The sequence below is a fragment of the Monopterus albus genome, unplaced genomic scaffold (genome assembly GCF_001952655.1).
Source record: "Monopterus albus unplaced genomic scaffold, M_albus_1.0 scaffold458.1, whole genome shotgun sequence".
Taxonomy (NCBI): domain Eukaryota; kingdom Metazoa; phylum Chordata; class Actinopteri; order Synbranchiformes; family Synbranchidae; genus Monopterus; species Monopterus albus.
The window spans coordinates 105,695-125,929 of record NW_018128338.1 but is presented as its reverse complement, the minus strand read 5'-3'; the positions used below and the strand labels follow the sequence as shown (position 1 = coordinate 125,929).

At 40.1% G+C, this 20,235-nt stretch overlaps 3 protein-coding genes across 3 annotated transcripts in view; 1 reads left to right on the top strand and 2 right to left on the bottom strand.

Annotated features, from left to right (window-relative positions):
- The window catches only part of tecrb (trans-2,3-enoyl-CoA reductase b), a 20,181-nt gene extending 16,013 nt beyond the window's left edge, over positions 1-4,168 (top strand). The window contains exons 8-13 of the mRNA XM_020587460.1: positions 8-64; positions 613-685; positions 773-816; positions 1,578-1,635; positions 1,976-2,064; positions 3,388-4,168. Coding sequence (XP_020443116.1) covers positions 8-64; positions 613-685; positions 773-816; positions 1,578-1,635; positions 1,976-2,064; positions 3,388-3,561 — 495 coding nt within the window. The 3' untranslated portion in view covers positions 3,562-4,168. The remainder of the gene's footprint in view (positions 1-7; positions 65-612; positions 686-772; positions 817-1,577; positions 1,636-1,975; positions 2,065-3,387) is intronic.
- On the bottom strand, positions 4,166-8,923 carry ndufb7 (NADH:ubiquinone oxidoreductase subunit B7). The gene is made up of 3 exons (XM_020587478.1): positions 8,639-8,923; positions 6,484-6,652; positions 4,166-4,325 (listed from the first exon to the last, which is right to left on the bottom strand). The coding sequence occupies exons 1-3, from the start codon at positions 8,748-8,750 to the stop codon at positions 4,238-4,240; spliced, it is 369 nt and encodes a 122-aa protein (XP_020443134.1). The 5' UTR covers positions 8,751-8,923; the 3' UTR covers positions 4,166-4,237.
- A 585-nt stretch (positions 8,924-9,508) lies between these two features.
- Positions 9,509-17,899, bottom strand: LOC109952417 (transitional endoplasmic reticulum ATPase-like). Its single transcript, XM_020587488.1, has 19 exons — positions 17,820-17,899; positions 17,411-17,726; positions 16,981-17,092; positions 16,712-16,884; positions 16,474-16,616; positions 15,633-15,763; positions 14,596-14,727; positions 14,386-14,488; positions 14,052-14,185; positions 13,801-13,936; positions 13,065-13,177; positions 12,823-12,987; positions 12,524-12,646; positions 12,226-12,438; positions 11,874-12,052; positions 11,648-11,777; positions 10,808-10,966; positions 10,335-10,486; positions 9,509-10,212 (listed from the first exon to the last, which is right to left on the bottom strand). The coding sequence occupies exons 2-19, from the start codon at positions 17,431-17,433 to the stop codon at positions 10,107-10,109; spliced, it is 2,427 nt and encodes an 808-aa protein (XP_020443144.1). The 5' UTR covers positions 17,434-17,726; positions 17,820-17,899; the 3' UTR covers positions 9,509-10,106.
- Between the last annotated feature and the right edge of the window lie 2,336 nt (positions 17,900-20,235).

The following is a 20,235-nucleotide window of genomic DNA, read 5'->3' as shown; positions in this document are numbered from 1 at the left end:
AATGGAGACACTGTTTGTCCATCGCTTCTCTCATGGAACAATGCCATTACGCAACATCTTTAAGGTGAGATGTATTCTCCTGCTCACACAAGATGTGCAAAGATGTATGGAGTAAAATGTTAATCAACTTACACAGTACTTACACAGATGGCCTGAACACTGGCCAAAATATCCGAGAGACACTTAAAGAAATTAGAAATAAAAATATGCACTTAAATGTGTTTGATTTTTAAAGAATCAGTTTTCCTAATTCTAAGCTACAAGTATTCACACTGTAAAAGTTCATTTTAAAACCTTAAAAACAGTTGCATACTGTAATTTGTTTTGTGTAGTGTTCATTTTACATAAAACTTTGTAAAATAATGAGAAAAAATATTAAATACTAAAATGACAAAACTGTTATTGTAACTTAAATCTTGTAGAACTGAAGAAAACTAAATATCCAGTTATTTCACACATACATTCAGTGCTCAAATGTGCCTGAGTGTGCGTAGATTTTGTTCTTACCCAAGATCGAACGCCAGAGCCTTCATGAAAACGTTGTAAGTGGGTTTTATGAATAAATTCAAGAACAGTTTGTGAATGTGATCCAATGTTCCTGTCACATTTCAGAACTGTACCTACTACTGGGGCTTCGCAGCATGGATGGCCTATTACATCAACCACCCGCTGTATACACCACCCAGTGAGTATGCATGCTCAGACACTCGTACATCAGTCTCATTGTTACCTCCGTTTCATCACTGCTTATGTTAATTGTGTCTTGTTGCAGTCTACGGGGAGCAACAGATCAGACTAGCCCTCATTGTATTCTTGGTAAGAATCTGTAATTGATCATGAATCATTTGATTGGAGTGATAAACATCATTTGCACAGTATTTTTATCCATTTCTATGTTGTTGACATCTGCGTCAGTGGTAGGGATGGGTACTGAAACCCGGTGCTAAATGATTAAATACCAGCATCAATAAGCCCCAACGTTATTGGTTCTGCTATAGGTATTGGAGAAGTTAAGAAGGCAGATGTCCTATTTATCATCACTACATAAAGGATACCTTGCACGTTTCATCCCACCAACTCTGCTTATTGTGCCTGTTCAAAGTTGCTTGCTTGTCGCAACAAGTCTTTTGAAAGTCAGGGCGGAAACACGAGCAGTCTGTGGAAACGTCCAGACACAGTCCATCACATAAGGCAGAGAAACGCGCAGTTTTCGTCTGCCTAGCTCACAGTCCTGGTACCGTACGTTATGGACGCTAGTAGCCTGCAGCACGCACATGGGGTTGACTAAAGTATATGAACATGGATTATTGATTAAAAGTCATCATTTGCCAGTGGTTGGTGCATTCATAAATTCAAACTGTCATGATTTAAAATGTTGAATCCTTTTATATCATCTTTTATTTTTTGCATCAAATTATGGGGACTAGTGGCAATAAGAGTACTGACAAGAAGTAATATCAGTATTGATAAAATCTTAAAGATACCTATCCCTAGTCAGTGGACAATCAGTTTTCTCTGTGCACACACAGTATGAAATCACTTATGTGACCTTTTCAATGTTTTTTTTCTTTTCTTAGTTCTGTCAGATTGGAAACTTTTCCATCCACATTGCTCTTCGGAACCTACGTCCACCAGGTACGTACATGCCCGTTTTCAAGCATGCTTTCTTTCCCTCCCAAAAGGTCCTAATGATTTTTGATGTTGTTTTTCAGACAAACAGTAATTAAAACATAAAATATTTGCTAATGTAGTTCTTATGTTTTAAAAACATTTCCAAAGTAGTGACCTCTGAAAACATTTCACAATATAGGTATTCTCCATAACATTAAGTATTGTTCAAATTAAGGTCAAGATAGAATACTGTCACTGGTCAGTATGTTTTTTTTATTTTTATATTAGACTAAAATGTGAACAGTGAGTAGATGGATTAAAATAAAAGATCGGACGTTCCCTTTCTTATTCTTTCTTCATCCAGGCTCTAAGACCAGGAAGATTCCCTACCCAACCAAGAACCCTTTCACCTGGATCTTCCTGCTGGTCTCTTGCCCCAACTACACCTATGAGGTAACTCTTTTTCCACTATGGTAGCTGATAATAGTTTTCTCCACATGAGTGGGACATTGCTTGCTGGAAAGAACTGTCAAATTTAGCTTTAACTATATTTTAATGAGTGACTCTTAAGTGGGTACAGCTGACTGCAGTATCCTGCCTAAATTGTATTATTTCCCTACCAATGGTTAAAAACCACACAAATGTTTTGTAGTTGGCAGCTGCTGCCCTCTAGTGGCATTAGTATGTATCTATGCCACAAATTAATCCCTTTTAACTGTTAGAATCAGCTTTACTGGCGAGGTGTGTTGGGCATAAAAAGATATAAAAAGACTACCCCTGCTGTTTGCACTAACTCGGTACATTCCCCCTTTTGTTATATTATATGTAAGTCTGCCGCTGACAGTTTTTTTTTTTTGGCCGGGGATATCTGCTGCTGTTGGTCACTTGCAGTACTGTCCATGTATACCTCATATGCTATTCTGACAATCTCCTATTATTGTTTGCACTACTGTCACTGACTGTACACGGTTTTGAGTCACAGCCTATTGGCTGTACAGTTTAGATTTATCCTAATTACGTTAATCCAGTTCTTATTCTATTCTATTTTAGTTCCTAAATGTTATGGCACCCAATACTAGGTGAGAAACAGTATTTCGATTTTCTGTATGTCCTGCACATATGGTGAATTGACAAAATCCTTGAACCTTGAAAAAAAGAATGTGTAAACAAGAACAGAATGTGCATTGTTATACAGTCATGTGATCATCAGTGTTGGACTGGGGGAAGAAACTTTCCTTGCCTTTTTTTTTTTTTTTTTTTTTGGGCGTATAGTAACCTGTAGCGCCGTCCAGAGGGGAGGAATTCTTCCTAAAGTCCACTGTTTTGAGCATGTTCAACTCCAGGTTGTTGCAACACCACATGACCAACTGTTCAAAATCCTGTCTGTACACGGACTTGTCACCGTCTAAGATGAGACCGATGACCATTGTGTCATCTGCAAATTTCAGGAATTTAACAGAGGGGTCCTCTGAGGTGCAGGCATTTGTGTGGAGGGGAAACTGTAGCAGGGGGAGCACACATCCCTGAAGGGGTGCCTGTACTGAATGACTGGGTGCTGTAAGTGATTTTCCCCACTCACATGCTGCTTCCTACCTGTCAGAAATCTGGTTATCTACTGACAGGTAGGGGCAGGCTGTGTTAACAGAGGAGTTTGTTGGTCGTTTGTTGGTCGTTTGCTGAAAACTGGTTTTTCAGCCACTGTGTTTACTCTCCGCCATTTTGAGTCTGACGAGTGATTTAGAGAAATGTTGTGTTCTACCTTCTTCTCTCCTGTAGCTGGGCTCTTGGGTTGGCTTCACACTGATGACCCAGTGCCTGCCGGTGGCTTTCTTCACCTTGGTGGGTTTCATCCAGATGACCGTGTGGGCTAAGGGGAAGCACCGCAGCTACCTGAAGGAGTTCCGTGACTACCCTCCTCTCCGATCACCCATACTGCCCTTCATCCTGTAGAGGATTACTTAACCCCTCCTTCATGGTCTCTGTGGGAGTCGAGCGCCTACACCCTACCCCTAACTGAGAGGGTGCGCTTCCTTTAATCTACACTGGAACTTATTAGACTGACAAACCCACAAATTTTCTCTTTTCCTGTCTCATCCTAAATTCCTGTATGAGTGAAAAATGTAAAACACTGTGCTTGCTTGAATTCTTTTTGTTGTTGTTTTATTGACCACAAACTCATTGTGCTTGGTTAACTGACTTGCCTGCATTTCAGCTCCTGGAGCCATCCTCACCTGCCAACTACAGTGTATACTGTGATATGTTATCTAATGTTTTTGGCACTGAATTTGCATCTGATATTTAGCAAGTCTTAAACTGTTGAGTTAGGATATCTATAATTCTAAATTTGAAACCATAACACTTGACATCAGGACTAATTTATTAAAAAAGGAAATCAAAATGTTTCTTTGCTCAGTTTTATGAATAGTTTCTCTGATCTGTGGGTGATCGATAAGACAAACTGCTCATGTAAAGATTTTAAGTGTATAAAGTGAACAATTAGGTGAGGTCATGCAAAGGATTACTGAATGGTTTGATGGTAATAAAACCAGGACTGTAATGATTAAACATTTATTGTGAACAGCAGCACATATATATATATACAGAGAGCTACTACAGGCTGTCCTGATTATGCACCTTGTGCCTGAGCCTCAATTCTCTTCTTCCTCAGTTGGAGCCTCCTCTCCCTCTCGTACTCCTTCATACGCATGACATAGCTGGAGGTGAAGAAAAAAAAAAACAAAAAACGGAGTACATGGTTCATGGCTAGGTGGGTATATACTGATCAGGCATAACATTATGACAACCTGTACATCTGTATGCAGTTCAGGGCAACACTTCTGCCTTAACATTTATGTTTATGAAGCCCAAAATGTTTGTTTTTGGTGAGACTGTCAAATGTATAAACTTAATTATATGTTCATTACTGAGGTCACCGTTATATTCAGAGGCGTCTTTTTTTTTTTTTCCTGCCCATTGACATACACGAGAGGGTCAGAATATTAGGAACACCTCTGAATATAATGTGGTCCAGTACAACACCGCCTTTAACTATGACCTCAATAATGAACATATAATTGAGTTTATACATTTATCTCACCAGAATGTGAAACAGTTTAAGCTTCATAAACACATGTTAAGGCAGAAGTGTTGCACTGAAGTGTATACAGATGTACAGGTGGTCATAATGCCTGATGTATATTATTACAGTCCAACATATTTATTGTTTAAGCGCCATTACAAGTTATTGCTGAAATAACTGTCTTGTAATGTTTTTGAAATCTTGGATCATGCCAAAGAAAATTGAGTCCTAATTTTCATAAAGGAACATCAGTTACTTAGCTGACTGTGATCCAGGTGACGTGTTAAATGATAAGGCCAGTTGTTTTCTATATAAATAGTATTTTAGCACTCCCCATATAGAGACCTAAACCAACATTGAACTACAGTATCTGTCAGTCTCCAACCTGGATCAGCGTAGTCGGTTGTGCCACAGACCCCACTGTTGTTCAAAAATGACTAAAAATACACTGCGGCACTGGTTACGTTTCTTCATTATGTAGCAGAAGACCTGCAAAAAGCTCCAAATGACCATAACTTTTTACAGCACCTGAAGTAGCAGGACTAGACCATGCATGTTTAAGAACTCTGTAAAAGCAACAGGAGCCGGTGCACTATAAAACGAAGAGAGCTTGCCTGGAGATCTTGTGCATGCAGAGTTGACTTTTGCTACTTCTGAGACACAAAGTTATGGTCGTTTACTTTTTGCATGTCTTGTGTTTTGTAATGATGAAGCGTGTCACCCGGTGCAGTGATGCATTTTCCTCATGTTTTTGAACAACAGAGGAATATGACAAGCTGATCCAGGTTGGAGGCAGGCAATCCACTGTTCAATTTAGTCTATGCCACTTGAAAATACTATTAATGCAGAAAATTACTGACCTATAAGCCAACATTCACCAGAAATCCATGAAAAATTATAAGCCACAGGTGTACATAGAAAGATTTTTAAAAACTTTTAATTAAATAAATGCTTTTTCCAAACAGTGCCTGTAACACAGCTGGGTAAAAAAAAATAAAGAATACAGTAGCCTACTAGAAAAGTCATTGATCACTATCTTCATCTTCCTCCTGCACACTAAAGTTGATTCATTGATGCCAAGCTTACGTGCAGCAGCTCTATTTCCTTCTTTGACAGCCAGATCGATCTCCTTTAACTTGAAAGCTGCATCATATGCATTTCTTCGTGTGTTTTCCATGATGAGGGTGTGTGCATGAAGCGCAAAATGACTAATCTGAAGAATTTAGTGTGAGTGCATTTGATTTAATTCAAACAGTTTCATTGGTCCACTGTGACCTGTTCGGTAATTTCATTGGTCTGATGTGACGAGGCTAAATGTATTGGCGGCATGAAGCTCGTTAGCCCGTAAAAATCTATAAATTAGCTGCATCATCGTTTAAGCCACAGGGTTCAAAGCATGTGAAAAAAGTAGCGGCTTATAGTCCGGAAATTATGTTAATTACAGTTCTACAGCTGGACCACCATCTACTGAGGAAGACCGAGAGCCTTTTGTCAATCTTGAAGATGCATACTAACCTTATATACTAATTACACTGAGGAGTCCTGAATGAGATACTTTGAACAACAATCATGTGAGGTCAGGTTTGACAGTTACCTCATTATACGATGTTTTTCCCAGTATCAGTGGCTTTACTGCCGACTGTGGGAAGCTTAGACCTCAATTATCTCTATAACATAAATGACCTTTCATATAGTTAAACCTATTAAGCTGGTCTGTTGAAAGTACCACTATCTAAGAGTCAATCTGATAAAACCTGCCCTAGAAATGTCTCAGCTCTACTGGAAACACTTACTCCTGATGTTCGCAGTAGTCCCAGTCGTGTCTCTCGTGCTTGCAGGCCAAGATGTTGGGCCAGTTGTCTCTCTTGCACTTCATCAGTTTCAGGAGGTAATGGGCACAATAATCCCTCTGCTCCAAAGTCAGCTGGGCCAAGTTCATCTGCTGCTGGGTCGCGACCATCTCTGGCAAAGGGATAAACATTTTAAGTACTCTTACAATGTACAGAGCCTTAAGAAGTGGCTGAACACACTGTCTTATTTAAACCCTGACCAGGTTAAAAGTTATGTATATTCTTCATAACAGGTACTGTACAGTACCAAAGAAATGTCTGGACACACCTTTTCAGTGAATGTTGGTTCTATTAATTCCTACATTGAAGATTATTGAAACACATTAAAATTATGAAACATATGGAATTGTGTAGTAAGTAATAAAGTGTAAAAGCAAAACATTTGTTAAATTTTAGATTCTTCAAAGTAGCAACCTTTTGCTTTAATAAAAGTTTTATATATTGTCTCTGAACCAGCTTCACAAGTTAGTCACCTGGAATGATTTTCCCACAAGCAACCCCACATCACTTCTCCATTCTTCACTATGGGAACCACACGCACAGATACCATCTGTTCACCCTCTCTACATTTCATAAAAGGTGCAGCTCTTTGACACAATGTCAGATTTGGGCTCATCAGACCAGAGTACAGTTCCCATTGGTCTGATGGTCATTACTTGTGTTTTGTGGCCCAAGCAGCTCTCTGCTTCTTCTTGGTCTACCTCAGTGCAGCAGTTCAACCACGAAGGCCTGATTCACGCAGTCTCCTCCTAACCGTAGATGTTGAGATGTGCCACTTGAGCTCTGGGAAGCACGGATGTGGGTTCTGATCTGAGGCTGGTAACTAACTAATTCATCCTGTTCAACAGAGGTAACTCCTGGTCTTTTCCTGGGGCAATGCTCCTGACAGCATTGTTTTCTCATAGTGTTTCATGGCTTTTCAACTGCATTGGAAGAAACCTCATAAGTTCTTAAAAAGTTCTGGACAGACTGACCTTTGTGTGTTAAAGTAATGACAAACTGTTGGTTGTAAGGATTACTTCAATGTTGAAATCAGGCTGGTTTCTTTATTCCAACACAAATGATAATCTCAAACAAACTAACAAGAAATTAGGCATGAAATGTAATGGATTTACTTCTCACAATGCACACCTTGAAAACGCTCCAGGTGAGCAACCTCACGAAGCTGATAAAGACATTGGCAATAGTGTGCAACGCTGTCATCAAGGCAAACGGTGGCTACTCTGAGAAATCTAAAGTAGAAAACATATTTTGATGTTGTCCTTTTAACATTTAGTTGCTTATTGCATAAATCTATATGTGCTATTTGATAGTTTCTATGTCTTCCACGTTTGCCTAAAATGCACAGAATAAAATAAATAAGGAACACTGAATGAGTGTGTTCAAACGTTTGACTCGTAAGGCACTAATCTAAGAATTAGACTGCTGGATGTTTTAATGCTATACAAATATTAGACAACAGTATGGCTAATTAGTACAGTGCCATTTAGAGTGGCTTTCCGAACATGCGCTAATCCCAATAAAATCATCATGGGTGCTGTAAATGTATCCGTTATACATGGATTTTTTTTTAGGTACATTACGGGATTTTTGTGTGAAAACTGCGCTATATAATTTTCTGGGGAAAGACTGGGCCTAGATAATCACTACTGGTTGGATTACTCAAATAGATTGCACCCTAAGTAATTGAAAATATAATCCAAAAGACGTTTCCGTTTTAAAATATTAGTTTACGGTGCGGGAAAAATATCTTGTTATAGGGAAACTTTCTCGGGAGACCGCTGTAATAGCCAGTTAACCGACGTAGATGTTACTTTATTAATATTTTGCATATAAGGGAATAATTTGATGCCAGCGATGCAAATAAAGAAATAACAGTAAATACATTTCTTAGGCTGGACACAGTCTTGACAATTGGCACTACACTTCTCAAGCAACAATTAGCAGTGAAGCTAACCACAGCCATTAGCGCAAAGATAGATTGGCTAACATTTAACGACTTAGCATGGCTAATTAGAAAACCAGTTTCAAACCAGATGACAAGGAACACGTCTTGGGATGCTGATATAAGTCTCAAAGTTAGTAAATGCCGCCAAACCTCTCTCTTTCCTCTCTGCAAAACCATAATGGGGGTCGAATTCAAATTTCTTCGCAGGGTCGGGCTCGGTGTCCCGCTCAGTGATATACCGTCTGGCCAAGTGAGCTCCCATGGCACCGAGGAACTTTATACAATCTCGGTCTCAATAAATGTCCTAAATTGCGTCTGCTCCGTGATAATCTAAAATTTCCAAAATAATTCTTGATATACTATTCGGTCACCTCCACAAACTCACTGCCTTCACTTCCGCCTCTAACCGGAAAAAAAACAGCCGAGAGGTACGTAAGAGAAACACCTCCCCCTATGCAAATAACAAAGGTTCCGGTGGCAGGTTGCGAGTGTTTAAAATGTTGGCAAAAACAAAAATTGCCATAATAACGAATAAAAAATATATAGTATCACTTAACTGTGCTTAAACCATACAAACATTCTTTAGTATTTTATGATCTGTATAAATATTTTTTCTACCAAGTCTAAATTTTTTTAGAAAGGCTGAAAGCACCTGCACCAGGGCCCCCATATTCCTAGGAAACCACAACAGCCTCAAATTCAGCGTGTCACTTGGTTTGTGGAAATATATAAGCCAAAGGAAATTGTCCTCAATTAGATACAGATAAACCCCATATATGTCCAAAAAGATGCACTGTGTTTCAATTTCTCAAATATAATCTGACCCTGAAAGTTCCATTTACATGCATTCTAAGCAGGTGTATTGATACCTCAAACTTTTGGCAAATAAACAGAGACTGTTGTTTTACTAGGTATCACAAGGAATGGGTGGGAAAATTAAATTTTTTTTAAATGACCCTTGCATGTTTTGAGGATCTGTTCTGTAGAAGAGCCGTGTGTCAAAATTATTTTTAACACCTTAATTTTTATTTTTATTCTTGTTATTTGTTGTGCATACATGGTGTATATTTCCAAATAAGTGTTTTTCACAGCAGACATGATCACTTTTCATAATAGGAAAATCATATGTTTAACATTTATCACTAACAATGGCTGTATTCTATTCAAGTGTCCCAAGCCATGGCAGTGAAGCAACATGCACAACAAGACACTGAAACTGAAGCATCTAAATGGAAACCATTACATGCCCCTTCAGTATCATTCAAGAGTAGTCTAAACTGTCCTCTTAAATGATTTGATTAAACAAAAACAATGCATATAATCCATGTATCCTTCATAAGAGTGATCATAAAGGTATACAAATAAATTTATTTATCACATTTCAAACTCACACATAATTTTCATAGTGCAAAAGTCTTACTAGTGTATTGCCTTTTAAAATGAAAATTATAACATCATTTATAGCCAGAAACATTTGAGCCGATTTCTTGTTTGATTCATATTATTATCCTATTTTTCCTTATAATTACTCCTACTGTACTCTGTTCCTGTTTTGATGTGTAGTTTCCTCTTTTCAGAGGAAAGACTGTGCAGCTGTTCCATTGTGTGTGGAGTTTTGTCACTGGTAGAGATCATCATCACCTTCTTCTCTGTACAGATTTGGCCTTCCTGAGCCAGAGTCCGACCCCTCACCTCCAGACCGGGTACCAGAAGCAGAAGGAAAGCTGTAGGTTGAGGAAAAATTCGAATGTGCTGGAGTACAACTAAAAGCAGGTCAAGGTGTCCTACATTCTCTGTAGTAACAAATGCATATTCTTTGCTTTTATATGTGTGTGTATGTGTGTACCTGAAGTTTCCAAATCCTCGACTCTGCTGCAAAGTTTGAGCAAACATTTCATATTTGCGGATGTCATTATCACTGACAGAACGACGAGCAAAGTGCATTGCCTCTTCAAAGTGGTCCTTCCTGATCTCTGGGACTGGATCGTAGTCCTCATCCTTCACACAGAGAAAAAACATTATGAGGGCTTCATGTGTAAAGAGTACACTGTGTGTGTAGTTGTGTGTGTGTTCCCAGTCCAAAGGCTGAAAGTTACAAAACATGCAGCCACCCTCTAGGGAACTTTTCTCTCCTTCACATTCTCCTCCTGTACCGAGTACAGGCAGCCTCGTACTGCTTTGGGGATTGGACCATATGTGTGTGTGTGTGTGTATTAATAGCAGAAAGACCCAATCAGCATTCTCTTGATTAATACAGTATAGAATATTATCAGTGATCAAGGATGCAGTGCAGCAGCAGTAACAGCCTGATAGTCTGACCATGGGGATGCCTGGCCTTTTCTGCCTCTGACGCTCAGCCTTGATCTCAGCCTCAATTGCCTCACGGATGGCCAGCTTACAAGCCCTCTGGCAGATCTCTGTCAGGTCAGCTCCGGAGAAACCATCTGTTATGCTCGACAGGTACTCCAGATCCACGTCCTGCAGGGTGATAGAAAGGTGGAAACTTAAGAATTGTGAAAATAGTTCATCTTTGCATTTATATTGTTTGATGATGTTCTTTGTGTATGTGTGTGTTCCCCACTTCAAAACATGAGAGGTACCAGTGGTATGAAGAATGAACAAATCTGCAAAATGGTGCCCCATTTTGGAAGAGCTATAGAACAAGATCATTTAATGGCTGGTATGAATGGGAGGAATAATTACAGCAACAAAACCTTTTTCCTGACCGTTATTTTAAGACAAACATAAAAAATTGTGAGCCTAAAGTCAAATACAGTAAAATATCATTCCCTGAGAACCATGATTACCTTAATAACCAAACATTTTACAGTTTTAAATGGAAAACACTTTACTTGAGTATTACTTTTAAGTACAATTTCATGCTTACTTCACTACATTTACCTGCTGAATGTGCTTACTATTTAAATATAAGACATACTGTCAGAGAAATTATCCAATAGTATGTGTAGTAGTCCGATCAAGTATAGTATGAGAACAATTTCAAATAGAAACATTGCTCAATGATACTTACATACAAGTTAGTCGTGTAACCTATAAAGGGACAGATCTACTTTTTATTTTGTGAACATGAGGAAGAGAGAAATGAATGTGTGTGTGTGTGTGTGTGTGTGTGTGTGTGTGTGTGTCTGTATGACTAACTTTTGCAACAGGAGATTTGCGTAGGTTGGCATTTAGGATGGCAGTGCGAGATGGTTTATCTGGGAGTGGGATGTAGATGAGCTGGTCTAAACGGCCTGGCCTCAGGATGGCTGGATCTATTATGTCTGGTCTGGTGTGAGAAGAGAAGTGAGAGAAGTGGAGAAAATAAGAAATAAGTAAATTGGCAAAAGTGCAGACATGCAACAAAACATTCCCGTATGTTCACCTGTTTGTGGCACCAATGATGAAAACATTCTTTTTGTCGGACATGCCGTCCATCTCTGTGAGTATCTGGTTGATGACTCTGTCGGCTGCACCACCTGCATCCCCAGCCCCGCCTCCTCTGGATTTAGCAATAGAGTCTAACTCGTCAAAAAATAAGATGCAGGGGGCTGCCTGCCTGGCCTGTAGGTGGAGAGGAAGTCAGGAGGTCAGAAAGGTTGCAGTGTGGAACACAGGATTCAGATTTCACCAAGTACATGGGTCTGTATAGCACTTAGACTAAAAATCCCTTCTTCCCTTTCCCCATTCTTTCTTTCCTTCTATTATTATTGCTTTTTTCCTTCCCATGCTCTCACCTTATCAAACATGTCTCTGACATTAGCCTCTGATTCTCCAAACCACATGGTGAGCATCTCAGGCCCTTTAATGGAGACAAAGTTTGCCTGGCACTCGTTGGCAATGGCCTTTGCCAGAAGGGTTTTTCCACAGCCTGGAGGGCCATAGAACAACACTCCACGAGATGGAGTCATCCCAAACTTCAGGAACTTGTCCGGATACTCAACAGGGTACTGGGGAGAACAAGATGAAGATTGAGGGATTATTGATTGAACTTGTGTTTGTAGATACTTGCAGAGTTTTGTGGTATTAGGTCACCTGAACAAGCTCTTGCAGTTCTCTCTTGACCTCATCCAGTCCTCCGATGTCCTCCCAGCTGACCTGAGGCACCTCTGCAATAGTCTCTCTCAGAGCTGATGGGTTGCTCTGACCCAGTGCCCACTGAGGAGGGGCATGACAGTGTTAGGGAAAGGAGCTGCATCTCTCTTCATTTATTCATTGACAAAGAAATATTCATCATGTGTTCACAAATTAGCTGTGCATTTGTTGTTATAGTGAATTTCTGTACACACAGGAACTGGAAGAGCTACAGTACATGTGCATGTGTGTGTTTGTACTTGGAAGTCATCCATGGTAACAGCCAGTGAGTTGAGCAGGTCAGCATCAATGGATTCATCCTCCAGGTCTATGAGGATCATCTTCTTGCGGATGGCCTGCAGAGCAGCTTCTGAGCACAGAGCAGCCAGGTCGGCACCCACGTGGCCATGGGTCTCTGTGGCAATCTGTAATATATTTGAGCTTTAATTTTTAACAGCTATGCTTTTATTTTCATTTTCCTCCGGCTGCTGCAGTTTCTCACCCTCTCCAGGTCGACATCATCAGTCATTTTCATGTTCTTGGTGTGGATCTGCAGGATCTCCAGCCTGCCAGTCGAATCTGGGATTCCAATGTCAATCTCCCGGTCGAACCTGCCTGGAGAGAGCCATCGTATCTTTGTAAGTGTGTGTGTGGGCTGGTGTTACTCATGTTGTGGGGGCATACATCTGTTTACATATTCAGACTGTAATACAGTGTGGATACCCAAACCGAACCCAAGGGGACCCATCAGTACCCGAAGGTCCATGCCATGTTTGGACAGAAATTGAGATATTATGTTCTGGCCCGGGTCGTGTGCGGACACATAGATCAAGCTTTAGGCTAGATGGCTGGAGCACTCAAATGGCTGTTTGGTTTAATGATAAGGGGGAAAACACGGTACAAACTCAGCTGTGTCAGGCTCGGGTCGGGTTCAGACATTATATAATATAAGCTTGATAGGTCCGGGTTGGGTTTGGACGCCACGCTCTCAGGCACAGGACTGGTTCAGACAAAGATATGTGGCCCGATACACACTCTACTGTTGGGACAAAAAACTAGTTCCCAAAACATAAAGATGGCATTTTTTAGTTACAACTTGATTTAAGGTTAAAGTAAGGGTTAGATTATGTTTAAGGTAGGTGTTCAGGAAATGAATGCATGTTAATGTCTAGTCCCCTTAAGCGATGGAAACAACTTTGTGTGTATGTGTGTGTGCGTGTAGTTGTGTCTGTCCTGACCAAAGCGTCTCAGAGCAGAGTCCACACTGTTAGGTCGGTTTGTTGCTGCCATGACAATCACATGAACTCTCTGCTTCAGGCCATCCATCAGGGTCAGGAGCTGGGAAACTATACGCCTCTCCACTTCACCATGGGTCTACACACACACACAAGGTAACACAGATATTGTCTGCTCCACTTATATGTACAGATGTGACTTTCTCTTTTTGCACAGACTATGTAGGATTTTGAACTTATTCCCTGTTGTTTACCTTCTCTCTCTTGGGAGCGATGGCATCCAGCTCATCAATAAAAATGATGGCTGGAGCGTTTTTCTCTGCCTCTTCAAACGCCTTCCTTAAGTTGCTCTCTGACTCTCCCGCGAGTTTACTCATGATCTCAGGACCTTGCCACAGAAACACGACAGCATATAAAACAATTCTTTCCTACACAAAGCCATAAACTAGAAACACAGTGAGTAAACTGGAATTCTCAGCCAGACTCTAGCTACATACTTGACCAAAAAAAAGGTAACTTTGCAAGACTAGGACCTGCTAATTTCTCCTTCTCTTCCTCTGTACTGCATCACTGTGAAGAAAGTCTCACCATTGATGAGGAAGAAGAAGGCACCAGTTTCATTGGCTACAGCCCGGGCCACTAGGGTCTTCCCTGTGCCTGCAGGACCATACAGCAGGATACCTCTGGGGGGCTGACAGAGAAGAAGGAAGAACTCACTGAGCCATGAGAAGAGAAATGAATGTTAGAATGGAAAGAAGGTGATTTATGGGTGGGTTTGTGCATGAATATATATGACACCTTAACTCCTATAGCCTTGAAAAGACCCGGGTGCCGGAGAGGAAGCTCCACCATCTCCTTGATCTGGGCCAGCTGCTTCCGACAACCTCCGATGTCGTCATAGCCGATGTCATTAAGACTCTCCTCCTCATCCTGTCACAGGCCAGAATGCAAAGTTCAGATCAGTATATGCTCAGTTGTTTGAGTTTGTTCTCCATCACTGGCACTGTAGGTTGAACTGATGAATCAGCGGTGAGACCCCTCATGGTAGCAGGTGTTCATGAGGTTACCTGAACAGTTTTACTGAGGCATAGAAAAACTGCGCCAACTTTGATGGCATTTCAGTCAGAATCCCTTCTGCCTTGTTTAAACAGAACAGGCTGAAGGTGTGTGTACACAGTGTGTTTCTGCCTGATTTCAACAGTTTTGTGTACCTTTCTAACTATTGCTAACCAGGAGAATCTTTTCTTCATAGATGTGGTCTACTGTGTCAAATGGAAACATCCAGGAGAAACATCTGCTTCGTCATGAGCTAAATATTGTCTTAGGTCAGGATTTAGGAACAAGAGACGGGGTTGTGTTTATTCCACTGGCCTGCATACACACACATCCATAATAGGATGTGTGTCAGTTGCTTAATTTTCAGTGTGTAGAACTTTCATACTAGGAAATTGTAAAATTAAATATACTCTAAAATGTATGCATACTGAAATCACATTTTTGAGTGTGATGTTCAAGGACAGAGTTGGTCTACAATGTATGGCAGTGTTTCCCAGATCCAATCTAGCTACTTCATTCTCTGCTGGGCACAACAGCTGCTAAAACTATGCACTGTGAACACAGTTTAATTACATATTACATATTGTACTTTCAGTTGAAGTACCACAGTTAGAACTGGAATGCATACAAGTTAAGTGGGTGATAGTTCTTGCATTGCTGCCTCAAAGAGGACGATCTTGAGATTAAAGGAGGGTCTTCTTGGTCCTTCCACAATGCAGCTGCTGCAAATGAAAACACTGACATCACACAAAACAGCCACCCGTGAATCTCTCACAGACCTCTCTTTTGATTGGCTCTCCCTCACAGTAGATGACAGTATCTGGGGCAACGATGCAGTGAGGGCTGGGGTCCGTCTCCACCACCTTGAACTCCACCGCCCGCATGCTCCCCCTGACCAAGAAGATGTCACCTGACAATGCAGATGGCAAGATGCAACATACAGGCAGTGGTGGAAGAAGTACTCAGGTCCCTTACTTAAGTAAAAGTAACAATTCCACAATGTAGAAATAGTGTTACAAGTAAAAGTCCTGCATTCAAAATGTTATTTAAATAGAAGTACAAAAGTATTAGCATCAAAACATACTTGAAGTACTAAAAGTAAAAGTACTCATTATGAAGAATGGCACATTTAACATCAATATATTTGGGTTATAATTACTAATGCATTATTGTGTGCATTACTTTAATGTTGCAGCTGGTAAAGGGGGAGTAACCGTTATTGGTTTTACTACCTTATATGTTTAGAATTTGCTGGGTAACAAGGGAATTTTCCACTATAGAGCAATAAAGTCTTATGATTAGATTGTATTTTTTAATTAATTTGTTTCTGAATAGTAACTACTATTTAAAGATATAAATTAAATGTAGAAGAGTAAAAAGTACAGTATTTACCTGTAAAATGTAGTGAAGTCAAAGTATGAAGTGGCACAAAATGAAAATACTCAAGTAAAGTATAGATACCTCACAATATTTACTTAAGTACAGTAGTTGAGTAAATGTACTTAGTTACTTTCCATAACTGCACACAGGAACATTTAATTTAAATGTGCTCAGGGTGCTGATGCTATGATTCAGTCTCATGTTACGATGTTAGGAACAGTGGTCAGGGATCAGCTGTACCTATATGTACAGGTCGGTAAGCCTCCAGAAAGTACGGTTTGACGAAAACCTCAAAGAGGTTCCCTGTTAGACCCTCAATGGTGTCATTTATGGGGAGGATGTGGATCTTCTTCCCATACTTGATATCAGGGCAGGCATGGATACTGTAATAACACACACATCGACAGGAGCCATTTCACATAATGATCTCAAACACTACACTCCATACCATCCACAAAACCTCAGGTATGAGATCTACCTGACCACGTCACCAAGCCGGACACGCAAGTTGTTGCGTGTCACACGATTAATCCGGATTCGTTCATCTCCACAGGTGTCATCGGTCAGGACGATGCACACAGTTTGACGTCTCTTCCGCCCTTTCAGCACCACTGTGTCCCCCCGGAAGAGCTGCAGCTCCTCTGTCTTATTCTATAAGAACCACACACACACACACACACACACACGTCTAAAAACAAATACTCTACACACATGACTATGGTGTACATTAACATCTCCCTCACATACCTGTGACAGGCTGACAATGCTGCTGTCTTCATTGAGAGCTTCATCCACAATGAGCCTGTTTGGCCTGTGTTTCTGCTTCAGGATAGCAGTGGATAAATCCTGTGCCTTTGGACTTCCAAACAACACACACATTATGAATCTCACATGCAGGCTCTGCACTTGTAGCTGTAATTTCTTCATGTGACACTGAGCTGTATTTAGACTCTGTCTGGCTCTGCACGTAGCAACTGAGCAACTGCTATGAAAATATCTCTAAGTTTTGAACTCTCTGAAAAAAAGGTTTCAAATCTTTGTTTAATAACATATAATAATTACACACACAGCTTGTCAGTAGCAGCATCTCCATTTCACAAATAAAGATATGTCATTGCTCCATACCTTTAAAATATAACATATTTAAATATGAATAAGAACAGATCATTTCACTCACTCTGCTCCTCCTGAGCCTGGCATGGCTGCTCTCCTTTGTCTCGTCTAACTTCAGATATCCTCAGTCCTTCACACCCAGGGTTCACTCCCTCACCACCTTCTTTAGTTGTTTACAAGTGGTGTGAGTGGTATATCAGGATCAGAGCTTGTATGAGTTCCGTTCTGATCAGTGCCAGAAGTTTCAGGCTCGGTCGAATCTGCTCTGGGGTGGTTTTAGTCCTTCTGTACTCACGGCAGAGGTTTGCAGCCGAAGGACTCAGTGTTTTCTTTTTCCTGCGTCGCCTTGAACCACCATGTTTGTGAGAGCTACACCCTGCCTGTTTATCACTGAAGATATTAATATGCCTATCTGCTACTCTGTCTGATTTGTAACCCCAGCATGTGCGCACACAGAGATCCCAAGTACTTACCTTGGCGAGTGTCCCAGGACAGATATAGCCAGATATTTCCTCCTCCCCCTGCTTCTAACTAGCACATGCAAAAACAAGTGCCTGGCTGATTGTGGAGAATGCTTCCTGATTTACTGTGAAATGTGTATGGGTCAACATGCACGCTGTAAAGAACAAATTTATAGCCTGTCAGAGATTCTGGATGAGTCCTCCCTTTTTTAAAACACAACTTGACTCCTTGTCATTGTGACTGAAAAGAGACACACAGCCCTTTCATGAACACAACATGCAACAAGAACTGTGGCAACAAGAGCATTCATAGTTTATTTTTACACTTTTATTACTAAAACTGTCCTTTAACGAACAACAGGAGACAAGCAACAAAAGCATAGACATACTGTATGTTCCCCTTGTGAGACTCAAACACAGCTGTCTGCTCCTAGAGATTTAACAAATAACATGATGTTAGGTGTGGCAACCTTCCAAGAAGTGTAACAACCTGAAAATGTGTGTCCTACAAAAGAAAGTGAAGGGAGAAACAAGCGGAGGAGAGGTGGTCTGAATGCACATAGAGATGTCGATTTGAACATCAGAAGGGGCTGGAAACATTCACAAAATGAATCCAACATGCTGAAAACAAAATGACAGAGAAAACATTACGTTTAAAATAAAAACCCTGGAATGTTCGCTGTTAAAGTGAAGTGAACTGTGGGAGCATTTGACAGCATTTGGTTTCTAGGTTTGACCAGTAGAAACAGTAGAAAAATGCTGGTGCTATGGCACTGGTTGACTGATTGAGCTTTACCCTGCAGTAAGATCTTTTAGCTACATAATGTTATTTCAATAATTTACAAATGGTTAAAGTAACAAGTGGCGTATGTTTAAATCTCTTTACATATTCACTTTATTTTATATAAATGAGAGTTGATTGTTCTGCTGATTTAAGTTCACTTAACTGGTGTGTTTGGTCAACACCTTTGCTGCCTACTTTGGAGCCAGTTTCACAAAGATATGTTCATCTTAACTTTGCTCTTAACATTAGAACAATGAAAGTCAGACAGCCAAGCTATAACACAACTGTTTACTAAGTGCAGTTTTGCACATGACTAAATAAAAAAGTCATAAATTTGTTCTTACATAGAGGTGAGCTAACTGTTACTAAATATTTACACCTGGTAGTGTTAACTGTTGTGTAGCTTACTGAACTGACCGACAAAGCTTAGGTTAGCTTGCTAATACATGACTAATTTACAGTGAAGTCTGAAAGGGGTCATATGGAATGCAGTCAACATATATCACCTGAAACTTCAGAAATGTGGTTTAATACTGATATATTGTAAATCTTGAAGAGTTTAAATTAACATAAATGTACATCTCGTAACTAAAAAAAAGTAAAGTAAAATCAAGTATTTTCCTATGCATACAGAAATAAAAACAAATAGCTACATTTACAAATGATGCATCATCTGAGCCTCTGCAAATGTAACTTTTGGAAGTTATACTAGCTTGTGAATCTACATCGACTTCTTGGTTACATACAGTAGTTGATTGTTTTTGTGTTACAGGTGTTTCTTAGCTACTCGGTTTACACATTTGTTATTTTCTAATGATGAAACATGATTTAGAAACTAATTTCTTTCAAACTATCTAGTAAGTTAAACGAATGTAGCGATGAAGAGCTGATGCAACCCAATCCTGGACCTGACCTACGCCTCAGCTCTCCTTCAGGTCTGCACTCTGCCGAGATTTTATGTAGTAAATGAAGTAAAAAAAAAACTAACTGTTAAACTCTTTGTTGACAATTTCTAGTAAAATTTTATTGTAAGGCTATCATTTTCTGGTGGTGTAAACAGAGCAAGTGGCTTGATCTGCCATTTTTTTACAGTATGAAACTAGACTATATGCCTCCGCCAACCAGTAAAAGTCATGATTATGGGGCAGATGTGAGGCCACTGACCTTGACCTTTGGCCACCAAAATCTAATCAGTTCACCCTTGAGTCCATTTGTGCCAAATTTGAAGAAATTCCCTCTAGGTGTTCCTGACAGGACCTACAGATGGACAGACAACCAGAAAACATAATGCCTCTGGCTGCTGGCAGCTATTGCTGACATGAAGGCCTAAAAAGCCTGAATTTACCCAGAACTCATAGCAAAATAGTCTGACTTAAGATAGTCAAGAACTACATAATTTTGTGCAACACTTGAATGAAGTCTCACTACTGGTATTATTAGTTATCTAAGCCATGGTCAAAGTCTGCCTTTGTGAAACTAGCCCCGCATGTGGTGATGCATAGGTCAGAGCAGATCATGGCTAGTCTTGTTAAAAAAAAATCTAATTACCACCTTATTGCTTTGATCCATGACATTTGTAAAAGATTGTGAAACCAGCACTGGATTTTACCTTGACCTATACAACTACAACGATGAGTCAGCAGG